The following is a 13,663-nucleotide window of genomic DNA, read 5'->3' on the forward strand; positions in this document are numbered from 1 at the left end:
CCTCCTTCTTGTCCCGTAGCCTGAGTTCTAACGGGATTACTTGCTAAGAGAAGATCACTTAGAGAGTAGTATTTTGGAATGATATGGTAGAGCATTAGCTGGATTTGTTGTTGGTATGTGAGTCCGTTTAGGGTTCCGGGTTTAAGGTTGTTGAATGCGTTATCTGTTGGAGCAAATATAGTCATCCCTTGATCAGAGCTATTGAGTTGAACGCTTACCTGAAATCCGACTTGAGTTGTGTTGAGGAGTCGCATGAATGTAGTAAACTGGTGACCACTTTCAAGAATCGCTGTGAGATTGATGGGACTTGTTTCAGTAGTCGGAGCTGGAGCAATAGGTTGGCTTTGGATGTATGGGACGATGGAAAATAAAAAGAAGAGGACAACATAGGAGTATATAGATGAGGACATGGCTTTGTATATACTTATGTTGTTTTCTTGTCTTTCTCTATTTGTGTGTTTCAGTGCGTGTGCTAGATTTAAGTCTTGTGAGGTATATATAGAAAGAGTTTATGGGCGTTTAAGGTAACATGTCTGTATATGTGTGTGTGACTTGCGAAAGTAAGTACTTGATTCATTGTTATTTTTTTATTACAATTAACTTGATCAACAATTATATGATAATGTTTATTATTATTAGGAAATGCAAAACACTAACGTTGACAAAAATAGTTCTATTTATATTTACAAAGCTTCATGGTTTGCCAGTTACATTACAAATTTACAACAATGAAAGAAAAACTTAAAAATGGTAGTCGGTCATGGTTCATGAATATCGTTACGTTTTAAAAATTTCTTAATTATTTTTTGAGTGGCTAGGTGTGTATATATGGATTGTCAAAAATGAGTTTTCGTCTCCGAAGTCCCTAAAAGATTTCTGACAATCTCAAAACTCTTCTTTAAAAAGATTTTTTTTAATTATTTTTAATTCTAAAAACTGGTATTTTATTATGTTACCCTAGAAAAAATAAAATAATTACATTAAAAACCTGGGTTTAATCCACCCACCCAAGATCTATTGAATTTAATCTAAAATATATAAAAAATATATTTAAAACTAAAACAAAAATATAAAAATAAACTAAACAAATTTTTTAATTTCATCATTTTCTTCCTTTTCTAACTCTTTTCATTTTTTTCGTGACGGCGATGAACAACAACGGCGAGGGGATGATCTCTGGAACCAACCCAGAAAGAAGAAACGATGGCTCCATTCTTTCTCTTTCAAAACTAGATCAAATCCCTAAAAACTGAAAAAAATTTGAAATAAAAACTGCAATCTGAAAAACGATTTTGTAAAACTTGAGAAACTAGGTATTCTGTTATGGTGTTCAATTGATAATGAAGATAGATCTAAAATACAAACTTTGGGATTATAATTTGTGAATTCTGGGTTCATGTTCGTATTTGAATTTCAGAGTATAACTAGTATAACTAAGTAAAACTAGTATAACTAAGTAAAACTAGTGTGATTTTAATATATAAGTACAACTAGATAAAACTAGTAAGATGAAATGGTTTCAGCAGCATTCACAGAGAATGACTCAACGATGAACGAAAATTGTGATTTTTGGGTTTATGTTTGTATTTGAATTTATGGATATAACTAGGTGAAACTAGTGTAATTTTGAAATATTAGTAGAACTAGATAAAACTAGTAAGATTTTCTATGTAATACTAGTATGTAAAACTATCCGGTAAATTAGAGAATTTGGATCATTCAATAGTGTAGAGATGAAATAGTTTCAGCAGCATTCACAGTGAACGACTCAACAACGACGAACAACTCAACAGTGATATGTAGAAACAACGGCGACGATGAACAACTCAACTGCAAGCGACCTCTGTAACTAATACAGGAAGAAGAAACAACGGTGATGAACGACTCAACGATGATGAACAAATCAATGACGAGTGATCTCTGTAACACATTAAGGAAGAAGAAACAGTGGAGATGAACGACAACAATAATAAGAAAATCCGGAATGATGGCGGCGATAAACCAACTTGGGAAGAAGTACAAGCCAACCGTGAGCGACTCCATCGACTCCATGAATAAGTAGTTGGATTTGATTGAACAAGTAAAACTATATAAAACTCATTTGTTTTGGTTAAGAAGAGATTCATGATTTGTTTGTTCTGCATCTTATTTATGAATTTCTGGGTTTTAAGTAATACTAGTATATATAGGTATAACTAGTATGTTTTTGTAATGCTGATAAAACTAGATAAAACTTGTCGTATTTTATTTGTAATTAACTATTTGTTGTAGAGACAAAAAAAATAAAACCACACGTGCAGTTGAAAAAAAATCTGAATTGTATTGCCACGTATGCAATATGTGTGTTCACACTTAGTGTTCACACATAGTTATACCAAGTATAATAGTTGTACCAAAATTGCAAATAGTTTTACTTTTGGGGTTTTTTCATTTAATTAGTTTTACCCACTCTTAAAATTATATTTTTTAGTTTTACAGTTGATTAAAGTCTATTCACATATAATTATGAGTTTTTTATGCATTCATATGTTTAAAACCTACAATGGTATAACTTTGTCATTCTAACTTGATTATTATTTACAAAGTGACCTTAAAAGTATAAGGAAACACTTGTTTAAGTTCTTACATAACAACCCAAAGTTCATATATTTTTTAAAATTTCATTCTTTGTAAACATTTTAAAATTACTTGTGACGTTTACTAGTACACACATTATTATGTTATCTATAAAATCATTTTATGGATTTTCAATTCAGTTTTACCAGTTTTATCAGTTTTATCTTTGTTATAGATGTTTTACTCTGTTATGACATAATTGTTTTACTCTGTTATGACAGAGCAAATATACACATCAAGAGAAAGGAAAAATCAAACATTACTAAATTTTAAAATAAGTTTTACAATAGTTGAGACATAACCAAGAAAGTGTAGTACAAACCAAAAGATCAAACATGAATCAAACAATAGTGTTAGGTGCAATTTCATCATCCTTTGAATGTTGCTCAACTACAATTTGACGTGACTTTCAACAAACTCAAGCTTCTTTTATATCCTTGCTTTTAACATCAACAAAGTTATATTCGTCACATGTGTCTTGAGCATTATATTATATACATGACATTCACGCTTAAAATATATGCTGACGTTCTCTCTCATTTTATCCTGCCAAAAAAATTCTAAAAAACTCAATTAGTAATACTACTAGTTTTACTAGTTGTACTACATTAATCAGTATTACCAGTTTTACTAGTTATACTACATTTACTATATTACCAGTTTTACCAATTTTACCCAGTCGGGATAACTGAAAATTGAATAGTTTGACGTTCTAATCTCTACAATTCACTACGATTCAACAGTAAAATTCATTTCTTATCAACTAAATAGCTCAATCGACCCATAACCCATGGTAAAACACCCAATTTGCTAAGCATCTCAAGCAAAAACCAATCTAAATTTCCAAAATTCAAAACCTAACCCTATTCATCAAAAAAAATTATTCTTATGTTGAAGAACACACTTGTATTTTGAAGGAAAGCTTGATAACAACTCGAAAAAGGTGAAGAAACGGTGGTAATGGAGAGTTCCGATGAAAAATCGCCGGCGGTGGAGAGCTCCGGTGAAGAACGACGACGACTGAGGAAGAGAAGATATCGGTAATGATTTTTTTTTATTTTTTTTTTATTTTTGTTTTAAAAATAAAAATAAAAAATAAAATAAAAATTGAGAAAGGAAGGAAGGATATTTTAGTCTTAACATATTTCATTAAATGAGAAAGGGGTATGGAGAATAGAGAGGGAGATAGGAGACTTGTAAAAATTTTATAGGGAGTTTTGAGATGAATTATCCGTCAAAAATATAGTCTGGCATTGACGGGGCAACGTGAGGGTCATATCCAAAACTGCTCTACATGACATTTGGTTGGGAAAAAAATGGTAATTTTTGAATACCAGATTGGACTTGGACTCAAATAGTGAGTAGCTTTTGCGTCTAGCTCAAATAGTAACCCCGGTAGGGCGGATATACATCTCTCGGGATTTTCAAACTGTAATGATATAAAATATTCTGTAACATGTCACAAAATAGCTAATTTTTTAAGTTTTTAGATATCCATCATTTACATTTTTGGTTGTTTGATTGACTATTAAAATACAACAATTGATATTATTATTTATAAATTTAAATTTCTGTATGTTATGTGTATAAGTGAAGTTGTCTATTGTATTTGTAATTTATTGTTAATAATGTTTTCTATATATTACAAATTCAATTTCAACCATAAAATTTACAAAATCTGATAGTCTAATATTATTTTGCTAAAATTGTCTTAATTCAAAATTTTTAAAATTTAAACTGTTAAAAATATATCTATAAATTAATAAAAAAATAATTATTATTAATTTATAAAATAATAATTATTAATTTATAGATAAATTTATATCACTATAAATTAATAAAATACTTTGGTCCCAATATTATTAATTTGTAGAAGTTTTACTGTATATAGTTGGTTATTTCTGATTTAGATAAACCCTAACTTATTTTTGTCAACTTGCTAATATGATTTGGGAGTCTAACTCTTTCAGGATGGATTGGTTTGAGTGATCGTTCATTCCTGGTGCAATCGAAAATATGGCCCTAACTATTGATGATGAATTTATGAATGAACAATAGAAAGTAGTATCTTCAAAGGAGACGAAGGAAATTGAAAAGGATTGGAAATCATTGAATGCCTATGAGGCCAAGTATATGTCAGTAAAAACTAGCCTCCTGAACAAGGTGAGCTCTGCTATATTCAAATCATCTGATTACACATTTTGTTTGGAGATGCATTTTCCTTTCTTTTGGTTTTGTTTTTTGTAGTGCTTGATTTCATGTTTCACAATCACTCTCGGATAAAAAATCTAATTATGGTTTACTCGTTCAGTAAGACTAATTTGTAATGATTTAATCTGATATTTGAGGTAACAAAAAACCTATGAACAAAACAACCGCAAATAGCAGTTTCAGAAGCAATTAATTGACCAAAATGCTGTTCAAAATTTTTAAATGTAACGCTAACGCGAAAGTGTGTTAATTGTGCATCACTTTAAATGGTGAGAAATTAAAATTAATTATTAGTGTTATACACTAAAACCTGTATAAATTATTACTCTATAAATTAATAAATTTTGCTAGTTTCATATCATACCAGTGTAAAAAATAACAAAATTCGATAAAATAATATTTTTTTTGAAATCCACATGTAAAATATGGTCTAAATAATATCATAAATTAATAATCATGTAAATTTACATATATATATATATGCTGATATAATGATGTATGTTTTTCTTATATATATATATATATATGCTGATATAATAATGTATGTTTTCCTGAAAGCTCATATATATAAAACAATTGTTAAGTTGTATTTTCAAACTGTAATGATATAAAATATTCGGTAACATGTCACAAAAATAGCTATTTTTTTAAGTTTTTAGATATCCATCATTTACATTTTTGGTTATTTGATTGACTATTAAAATACTACAATTGATATTATTATTCATAAATTTGAATTTATGTATGTTATGTGTATAAGTGAATTTTTCTATTGTATTTGTAATTTATTGTTAATAATGTCTTCTATATATTACAAAGGTGTTGTTCGTTTGGTGTGTTGGATGCAGTATCTGGATGCAGATACAGATTATTGTTTGTTTAGTGATACTTGAGAAATAAACCAGATGCGGTATCTGGATCCATTTTAAAAACTTATCCAAAAAAATTTGAATTTCTGGATGAGATATTTTTGAGAGTTTGGCTACAGTAATCTCATCCAGAAATTATAAATGACGATAATACCCCTAATTTTAATTCTCAAATTTACAAACCCTAAATTTTCCAAACTCGATTAAGCTCTCTGTTTCGTTCTCCAACCACAAAAGCTCGACTCCATTAAAGCTCTCAGCTCTGGTTTCATTATCCACCATAGAAGAAGCTCTGGTTCCGATTCTCCAAGCTCACAGAACTCGTAAGATATAGCTCTTGTTCTTATCAGTTTTGCTATCTATGATTTTTTCCGATTCTCTGATTTTGCTCTTGGGTGTTTATGAAACGATGAGGTTTAGCTTTGATTCCTAAGAGATGTGTTATCTATGATTTTTTTCATTTGGGTGTTTATGAAACGATGAATTTAGCTTGTGTTCTTAAGAGATTTATGAACCGATGAGATTTATGAAACGATGAGATTTGTGACTTTACTTATTTCAAATGCAGATTGTGCAATCAAAGAGTAAACAATGACATCTGTACCAGGCAGTGATGTAAGTATCCTCTTCTACTTCTCTGCAACTTATGTTTGTGATTTGTGATCCGATTTATGTGTCTTCAGTTGTAGTTAGTATGGTCTTTGTGATTTGTGATTGCTTTATGTGTTTATACTCTACTATGTTTAGCCTTTGCCTTATGTATCTTGTGATGGGTTTGTGATTTGTTTCTGATTTGTGATTGCTTTATGTGTTTATACTCTATCTATGTTTAGCCTTTGCCTTATGTATCTTGTGATGGGTTTGTAATTTGTGATTGATTTGTGGTTTAGAATCTAATATGGAGTGATGAACAAAGCCGTTTTTATCTTGAACTTCGACTTGAAGAGAATCTAAAAGGCAATATAAGAAACCACATAGTGAATGAAGCTGAGAAACAAACGATTACATCCAAGTTCTATGATGCATTTGGTGAGAAGCATAATTGGAAAAAATTTAGGAGCAAGTTTAATACGTGTAAAAAGCAATACACAACTTTCAGGAAATTGACTCATAATAGAACTGGAATGAGCTATTATCCCAATGGGTCCATAGACATGAGTGATGATTAGTGGGATGAGCTATTATCCATCCAATACATAAAATTTACAAAATCTGAAAGTCTAATATTATTTTGCTAACATTGTCTTAATTCAAAAATTTTAAATTTTAAACTATTAAACATATATCTATAAGTAAATAATTATTAATTTACACTATAATATAAATATTATTAATTTATAGATAAATTTATATCACTATATATTAATAAAATATTTTGGTTTAATTTATAGAGGTTTTATTGTAGTAACTGAAACATATATTCCCTATATAGGAATGGAAATGTGCTTTCAAGTAGGATATACAAAATAGGTATCTTTAGTTTTATCTTCAACACGAATTTTATTATTAGCTAGCACAGTTGTAAACAAGATTATATATTAATACATCTATTTTTCATGTCAAATTAGGAATCGAACTGTGTCTTGTCCAAAGATAACAGGGGTGGTCGGTTTGTATATTAGCTACCGACTAAAACATTGGGACATAACTCATCCGCAACCTTGACTTTTAGCAAGCTTTTTTTTCTTGTTTTGGCCTCACTTCCTATTATGGTGGTAGAAGTTTCAGAAAGCTTCCATGAACAACCGGAGCAGGAGGAGGTCGATCACAAGGTGGTCTCGACGTTGTTTCTAATGAATCTGAGGTCTACGATGGTCCATTATCTATGGGAACAGCTCAAAACACACACAGCCAATTGATGCACACACATATATTCAAGATTTGGAAATAGCCAAATGTTGAACCAACAAAAGAGATTGTTGTGTACCAAAGAGTGACTTGACCATTGGTCGCGTCGACCTTTTCTTCTTCTTTATCTCTGCTACAAAAAGACATTAAAGCATTTAGTAACATTCAAACAAAATTGAAATCAAATACAAGAACCATTGATCAAAGTATAAGTATTGTACCCATTCCATGACCAGGAACTTGGTAATCATTAACAAACTCAAAGTTCTTGTATGTATACCTGTTGTAAAACCCGATCAAACTTGACCAATATGAACACGAATCAAAACTGTATAAGAAGATTAGACTTGAGAAAACTTAAACGAACAAGAGAAGAGACGACACGCGATTTAACAAGTTCACGTTACCAAGGTGGAAACGCTACGTCTCGCCGGAGAGAACTTCTCTGGTAATCCACTAGAACAATGTTCAATTCTGATTACAAAGCTCTCTCTTCTCTCTCTTCTGTAACCGATTACTCTCTCTCTCTCTCTAATCTCTCCTTAATCTGATCTAACAAACTTTCTGATCGAGCTAAGAAGAAGATAAACGATAGAGTAATAAGAAGGACGAATCTACCCTAAGCTGTTTGCAATAACCTCTATCCGTGCCACTCACACGTGATCCTCACATGTGTGAGTTAGAGCTTGTATCGAACCCTCTCATACACCAAGAGTATTCTCCACACTTAAGCATTTCTTGATGCTAAATCTGAGTCATAACACTTCAATTCTCCACCTTGACTTTGATTCTACCGCTTAACTGCTGCTCCATCTAGTCTTGGATTACCCCTCTCCGGAACCTGAGCTTCACCACTCTGAACCCTGAGTTTCACCACCCAGTCTACAAGCTTAATTGCTCCACCTTGAGTTCAACCACTCAATCTCCGAGCTCAACCGCTCCACCCTGAGTTTAACCACTCAGAGAAACCTTGATAATTAACAACTCGTAACCCGGAGCATCTCCAGTGATCCATCCAACTTATCCATAGGAAGTACCTAAGTGAAGATATCAGCTGGATTGCATTCACTAGCAATTTTAACCAACTTCACCTTACCTTCAGCAACAATATCTCTAATAAAATGCAATCGGATATCTATATGCTTGGTTTTCTCATGATGAACAGAGTTCTTTGCCAAAGAGATCGCACTTTGAGAATCAAATTGTACCTCTACAGAAACTTGAGAGAAGCCAACCTCTGCTGCTAATCCTCTAAGCCAGAGAGCCTCTTTCACCGCCTCTGTTAAACCCATATACTCAGCCTTTGTCGATGAGAGAGATACCACTTTCTGCAGCCTTGACTTCCAACTAATAATGTTCCCTCCTACTTTAAAAACATACCCAGTAGTAGATCTCCTAGAACCACTATCACCATCATGATCTGAGTCACAATACCCTCGCAACACAAAATCAACTTGTTTCCTGTAACACAAACTTCTTTTCTCCGATCCTTTAATGTACCTCAAGACCCACTTAGCCGCCTCCCAGTGACTATTAAGAGGTTTACCCATGTACCTGCTAATAACCCCAACAGGATACGCTAGGTCCGGCCGAGTACCTATCATTGCGTACATAATACTACCAACAGTATTAGCATAAGGAATCACCTTCATCCTACCAGACTGTTCTTCATATTCTTCATCAGTGGCAGCTCTTAACTTGAAATGAGCTCCCATCGGTGTGGCTACCGACTTAGCTTGATCCATATGAAAAATTTTCAACACTTTTTCACATAACCTTCCTGAGACAACACCAATGTTCCTGCTACCTGATCTCGTGTAATCTCCATACCCAAGATTTTCTTAGCATCTCCCAAGTCTTTCATTTCAAACTCCTGACTCAGCATCTTCTTTAACTCTTGAACATGAGATTTGCTCACTGATGCAATCAACATGTCATCTACGTATAATAATAGATATACATATAATCCATTCCCAAGTTTTTTCCAATAAACACAGCTATCATAGGCACTTCTGCTATAACCTATTCCCTTCATGAATTCATCAAATCTCAGATTCCACTGCCTAGGAGACTGTTTAAGACCATACAAAGATCTTTTGAGAAAACATACCCGATTAGGATGATTCTTATCCTCAAAACCTTCAGGTTGAGCCATCACAATGTCTTCATCCAAGTAACCATGTAGGAAAGCTGTCTTCACATCCATCTGTTGTAGCTCCATATCAAATTATACCACCTTTGATAACAAATATCGAATTGATACATGTTTAACCATTGGTGCAAAGATCTCCGAGTAATCAATACCTTCCTTCTGGGTATAACCTTTTGCAACTAAGTGAGCTTTAAACCTCGGAGCCTCAACACCAGGGATACCAGGTTTTCGAGTGTAAACCCATCTACAACCAACCACTTTAGCATTCTCCGGTTTATCTCCAAGATCCCAGGTATTGTTCTTTTTCATAGAAACCATTTCCTCCTTCATAGCTTCATCCCATTTATCCTAGTCAGGATCTAAAAATGTTTCCTTATAGGATCCTGGTTCTGAATTTCCTCCATCTTCAGTGTAATAAGCAAAACCCACCATATTGGACTCACTATACCTCTTATTAGCTTTAATAGCTATTTTCCCTCTATCTCTGACCAACTGATAATCACTTAAATCTTCTCCATCAGAGTCTTCTTCACTCTCTTGCTTTGTTCTCTGATTTGTCCCTGGAGACTGTACGTCAATATCACCTCGATTACCTGTTGAAGTCTCACCAACTTCTGATGTTACCTGATCAACTCCACCTCGACCAAGAATACCAGAATCTATACCCAGGTTCTCCAAATCAACTTCACGTATCTTAAACTGAGAACTGTCTTTAGCATCTTTGTGCATCACTTCCTCTCTGAAAATTACATTTCGACTGATAATGCACCTTCCTTCTTCCGAAATCCAAACCTTGTAACCCTTCACACCTTCAGGATAACTCGTAAAATAACCCTTCTTCGCTCTAGGATTTAGTTTGCCTTGATCTGCATGTACATAGACTAAACAACCGAATTTCCTAAGTGAACTCAAAACTGGTAACCTTGATGTCCACCTTTCTTCTGGAATATCACACTCAATAGCTGTAGAGGGTGATCTATTAATCAGATATACTGCAGTTGAAGCTGCTTCTGCCCAGAATTTCTTCTCCATGCCACTCTCACTAAGCATACTTCTCACCTTGTCCATTATGGTACGATTCATCCTCTCTGCAACTCCATTTTGTTGAGGAGTATAAACACAAGTCTTGTGTCTTACAATACCCTCATCTTTACAAAATCTATCAAAGTACTGCTTACAGTACTCTAAACCATTGTTGGTTCTCAGCTTCTTAACCTTCTTCTCCGATTGAGTCTCCACCATCTTCTTCCAATCCACAAACCTCTCAAAAGCTTCATCTTTCCTTTTCAGAAAATAAATCCATGTCTTTCTAGAGAAATCATCAATAAACGATATGAAATACTGACAGCTCCCTAAAGATACCGGATTGTGTGGAGACCCCCATAAGTCTGAATGAACATACCCCAATTTTTCCTTCGTAACATGCTGAGCCGGTGAGAAACTTACCCTATGGTTCTTCCCAAACACACAATTTTCATGAAACTTTAAATCTCTGATGACATCTCTCTTCAGACATCCTTTCTTCACTAGAACCTCGATTCCTCTCTGACTCATACGACCGAGACGACTATGCCATAAGTCTGTCTCATCTTTCGATAACTCTGAAGAATGAAACTCAGCAATTTCTGTATCTCCTTGCAAAATATAAAGAGTATATCTCTTATGTCCCTTTAGGATAGTAGAACACCCTTTGTTAACCTTCAGTATACCATCTTTGGATTTGAACCAACACCCCTTATCCTCCAATGTTCCCAGAGATATCAGATTCCTGGACATCGATGGCATATATCTCACATCTGTTAAAAGCACAAAAGCACCATCTGAGTCTTTGATCTTCACACTACCAATCCCTTTAACCTGTGACAAGGTATCATTCCCCATTTTCACATATCCGGAATGAACCTCCTTAAAATCATAAAACCAATCTCGCCCCAGAGACATATGAAACGAGCAGCCAGTGTCCAGAACCCATTCATCAGCTTTACCTCCTGATGTCACAAGACTCTCATCTACCGCTATTAAGACCATGGCAGAATCAGTTTCACCTTTAGACTTCGCTAAACCAGCTTCTCCCTTCTCAGAACCTTGAGTCTTACCCTTATTCTTTTCAATCCACTGAAACATTGTTTCTTAAAGTGGCCTTCCTTACCACAGATCCAACATACTCTTTTACCATCCTTTGACTTAGATCGGGACCTTCCTTTACCTTTGTTATTCTGACCATTATATTTTTCCTCAAACCTTCCTCTTGCAAAATGTCCTTCTGAAACTGACTTATTGTTCTGAGCCACCTCCCTTTCTTTATCTCGAGCAGCGACCATAACATCATCCAGTCTTAACTTTTCTCTACCAGTACTGTACTTCAAAGTCTCAACAAGACTATCAAACCTAGCAGGTAAAAAATTCAGCAAGATTATCGTCTGTACCTCGTCAAAAACTTTGATCTGCAGATGATTGAGATCCGCAACTATCTTCAAGAAGTCATCAATGTTGTCATCGATCTTCTTGTTATCTTGCATCTTAAACGTGTAGAAATTTAACTGTGAATACACGCGATGCGGGAGAGAAGTCGGCATGAACATCTTGTCCAAGGTTGACCATGCTTCCGCTGCAGTTTCACAGAGCTCAATGTTCCGCAAAACCTTATCCGCAACATTCAAGAAGATTACATTCTTCGCTTTGTCACACCGCTCCAATATCGCTGCATCATCCGCCTCACGTTTCTTTTTCTTTTCTGGATCTTGTTCTTCTTCCTCCGTGAGTGGCGGAGGCGGAACCTTCTCGATCAACACATCCTTCAACCCGATCACACTCAGATGAGTTCGGATACTTGTCTTCCACAAAGAGAAATCCCCCGAACTATCGAACATCGCGATCGGAACCCCATACATCTCCGATTCGATTAAACCTTGCCAAAATTGTGGCTCTGATACCAGTTGTTGTAAAACCCGATCAAACTTGACCAATATGAACACGAATCAAAACTGTATAAGAAGATGAGACTTGAGAAAACTTAAACGAACAAGAGAAGAGACGACACGCGATTTAACGAGTACACGTTTCCAAGGTGGAAACGCTACGTCTCGCCGGAGAGAACTTCTCCGGTAATCCACTAGAACAATGTTCAATTCCGATTACAAAGCTCTCTCTTCTCTCTCTTCTGTAACCAATTACTCTCTCTCTCTAATCTCTCCTTAATCTGATCTAACAAACTTTCTGATCGAGCTAAGAAGAAGATAAACGATAGAGTAACAAGAAGGACGAATCTACCCTCAGCTGTTTGCAACAACCTCTATCTGTGCCACTCACACGTGATCCTCACATGTGTGAGTTAGAGCTTGTATCGAACCCTCTCATACACCAAGAGTATTCTCCACACTTAAGCATTTCTTGATGCTAAATCTGAGTCATAACACTTCAATACTCCTACGAAGTTTATGTCTTTTGACGACAACATCTGCAGAAGTAAAAGGGGAAACTATGTAAGAAGAAAGCAGTTTTGAATCTCTGCAAACAATTAATTGTGTTTAGAGAATAGGGAGTATGGTTTTGCCTTCCTCCATGGGCCAGACTTGGATGATGTATGAGTTTGCGATTCAGACTGCCCATTTCCAAAAAAACACAGAATTAATTAATCAGTCTGCAACTTTTTCCGTATAGGAATCGATATTCATATGCTTCCATCAAAATTATTGATTTAAGTACACAGCTCTAGATCTTCTGTATATTTAAAATTATTGATTTATTTATTAAGCGGATCATACCAATACATTTGATTACATTTATCATCTTATATTGTAGAGAGCCATACTAGTTAGCTAGGAGTAGGTGTAATTTCAACACAACAACATTTGAGTCCAATACAAATGCCGTAACTAAATCTGATTTCTTTACAATAATGATCGCAGCCTGCTAAGTATTTTTTATAACACCCAGTATCCTCGAAGCATGTCATTTTCCTCTGCTC

The 13,663-nt window shown here is 34.4% G+C and overlaps 1 protein-coding gene across 1 annotated transcript in view; it reads right to left on the reverse strand.

Annotated features, from left to right (window-relative positions):
* LOC104701584 (fasciclin-like arabinogalactan protein 6) overlaps positions 1–451 on the reverse strand; it is a 1,798-nt gene extending 1,347 nt beyond the window's left edge. Inside the window, exon 1 of the mRNA XM_010417299.1 lies at positions 21–451. Within this exon, the coding sequence (XP_010415601.1) occupies positions 21–410 (390 nt within the window). The 5' untranslated portion in view covers positions 411–451. The remainder of the gene's footprint in view (positions 1–20) is intronic.

This window comes from Camelina sativa, chromosome 1 (assembly GCF_000633955.1).
Source record: "Camelina sativa cultivar DH55 chromosome 1, Cs, whole genome shotgun sequence".
Taxonomy (NCBI): Eukaryota; Viridiplantae; Streptophyta; class Magnoliopsida; order Brassicales; family Brassicaceae; genus Camelina; species Camelina sativa.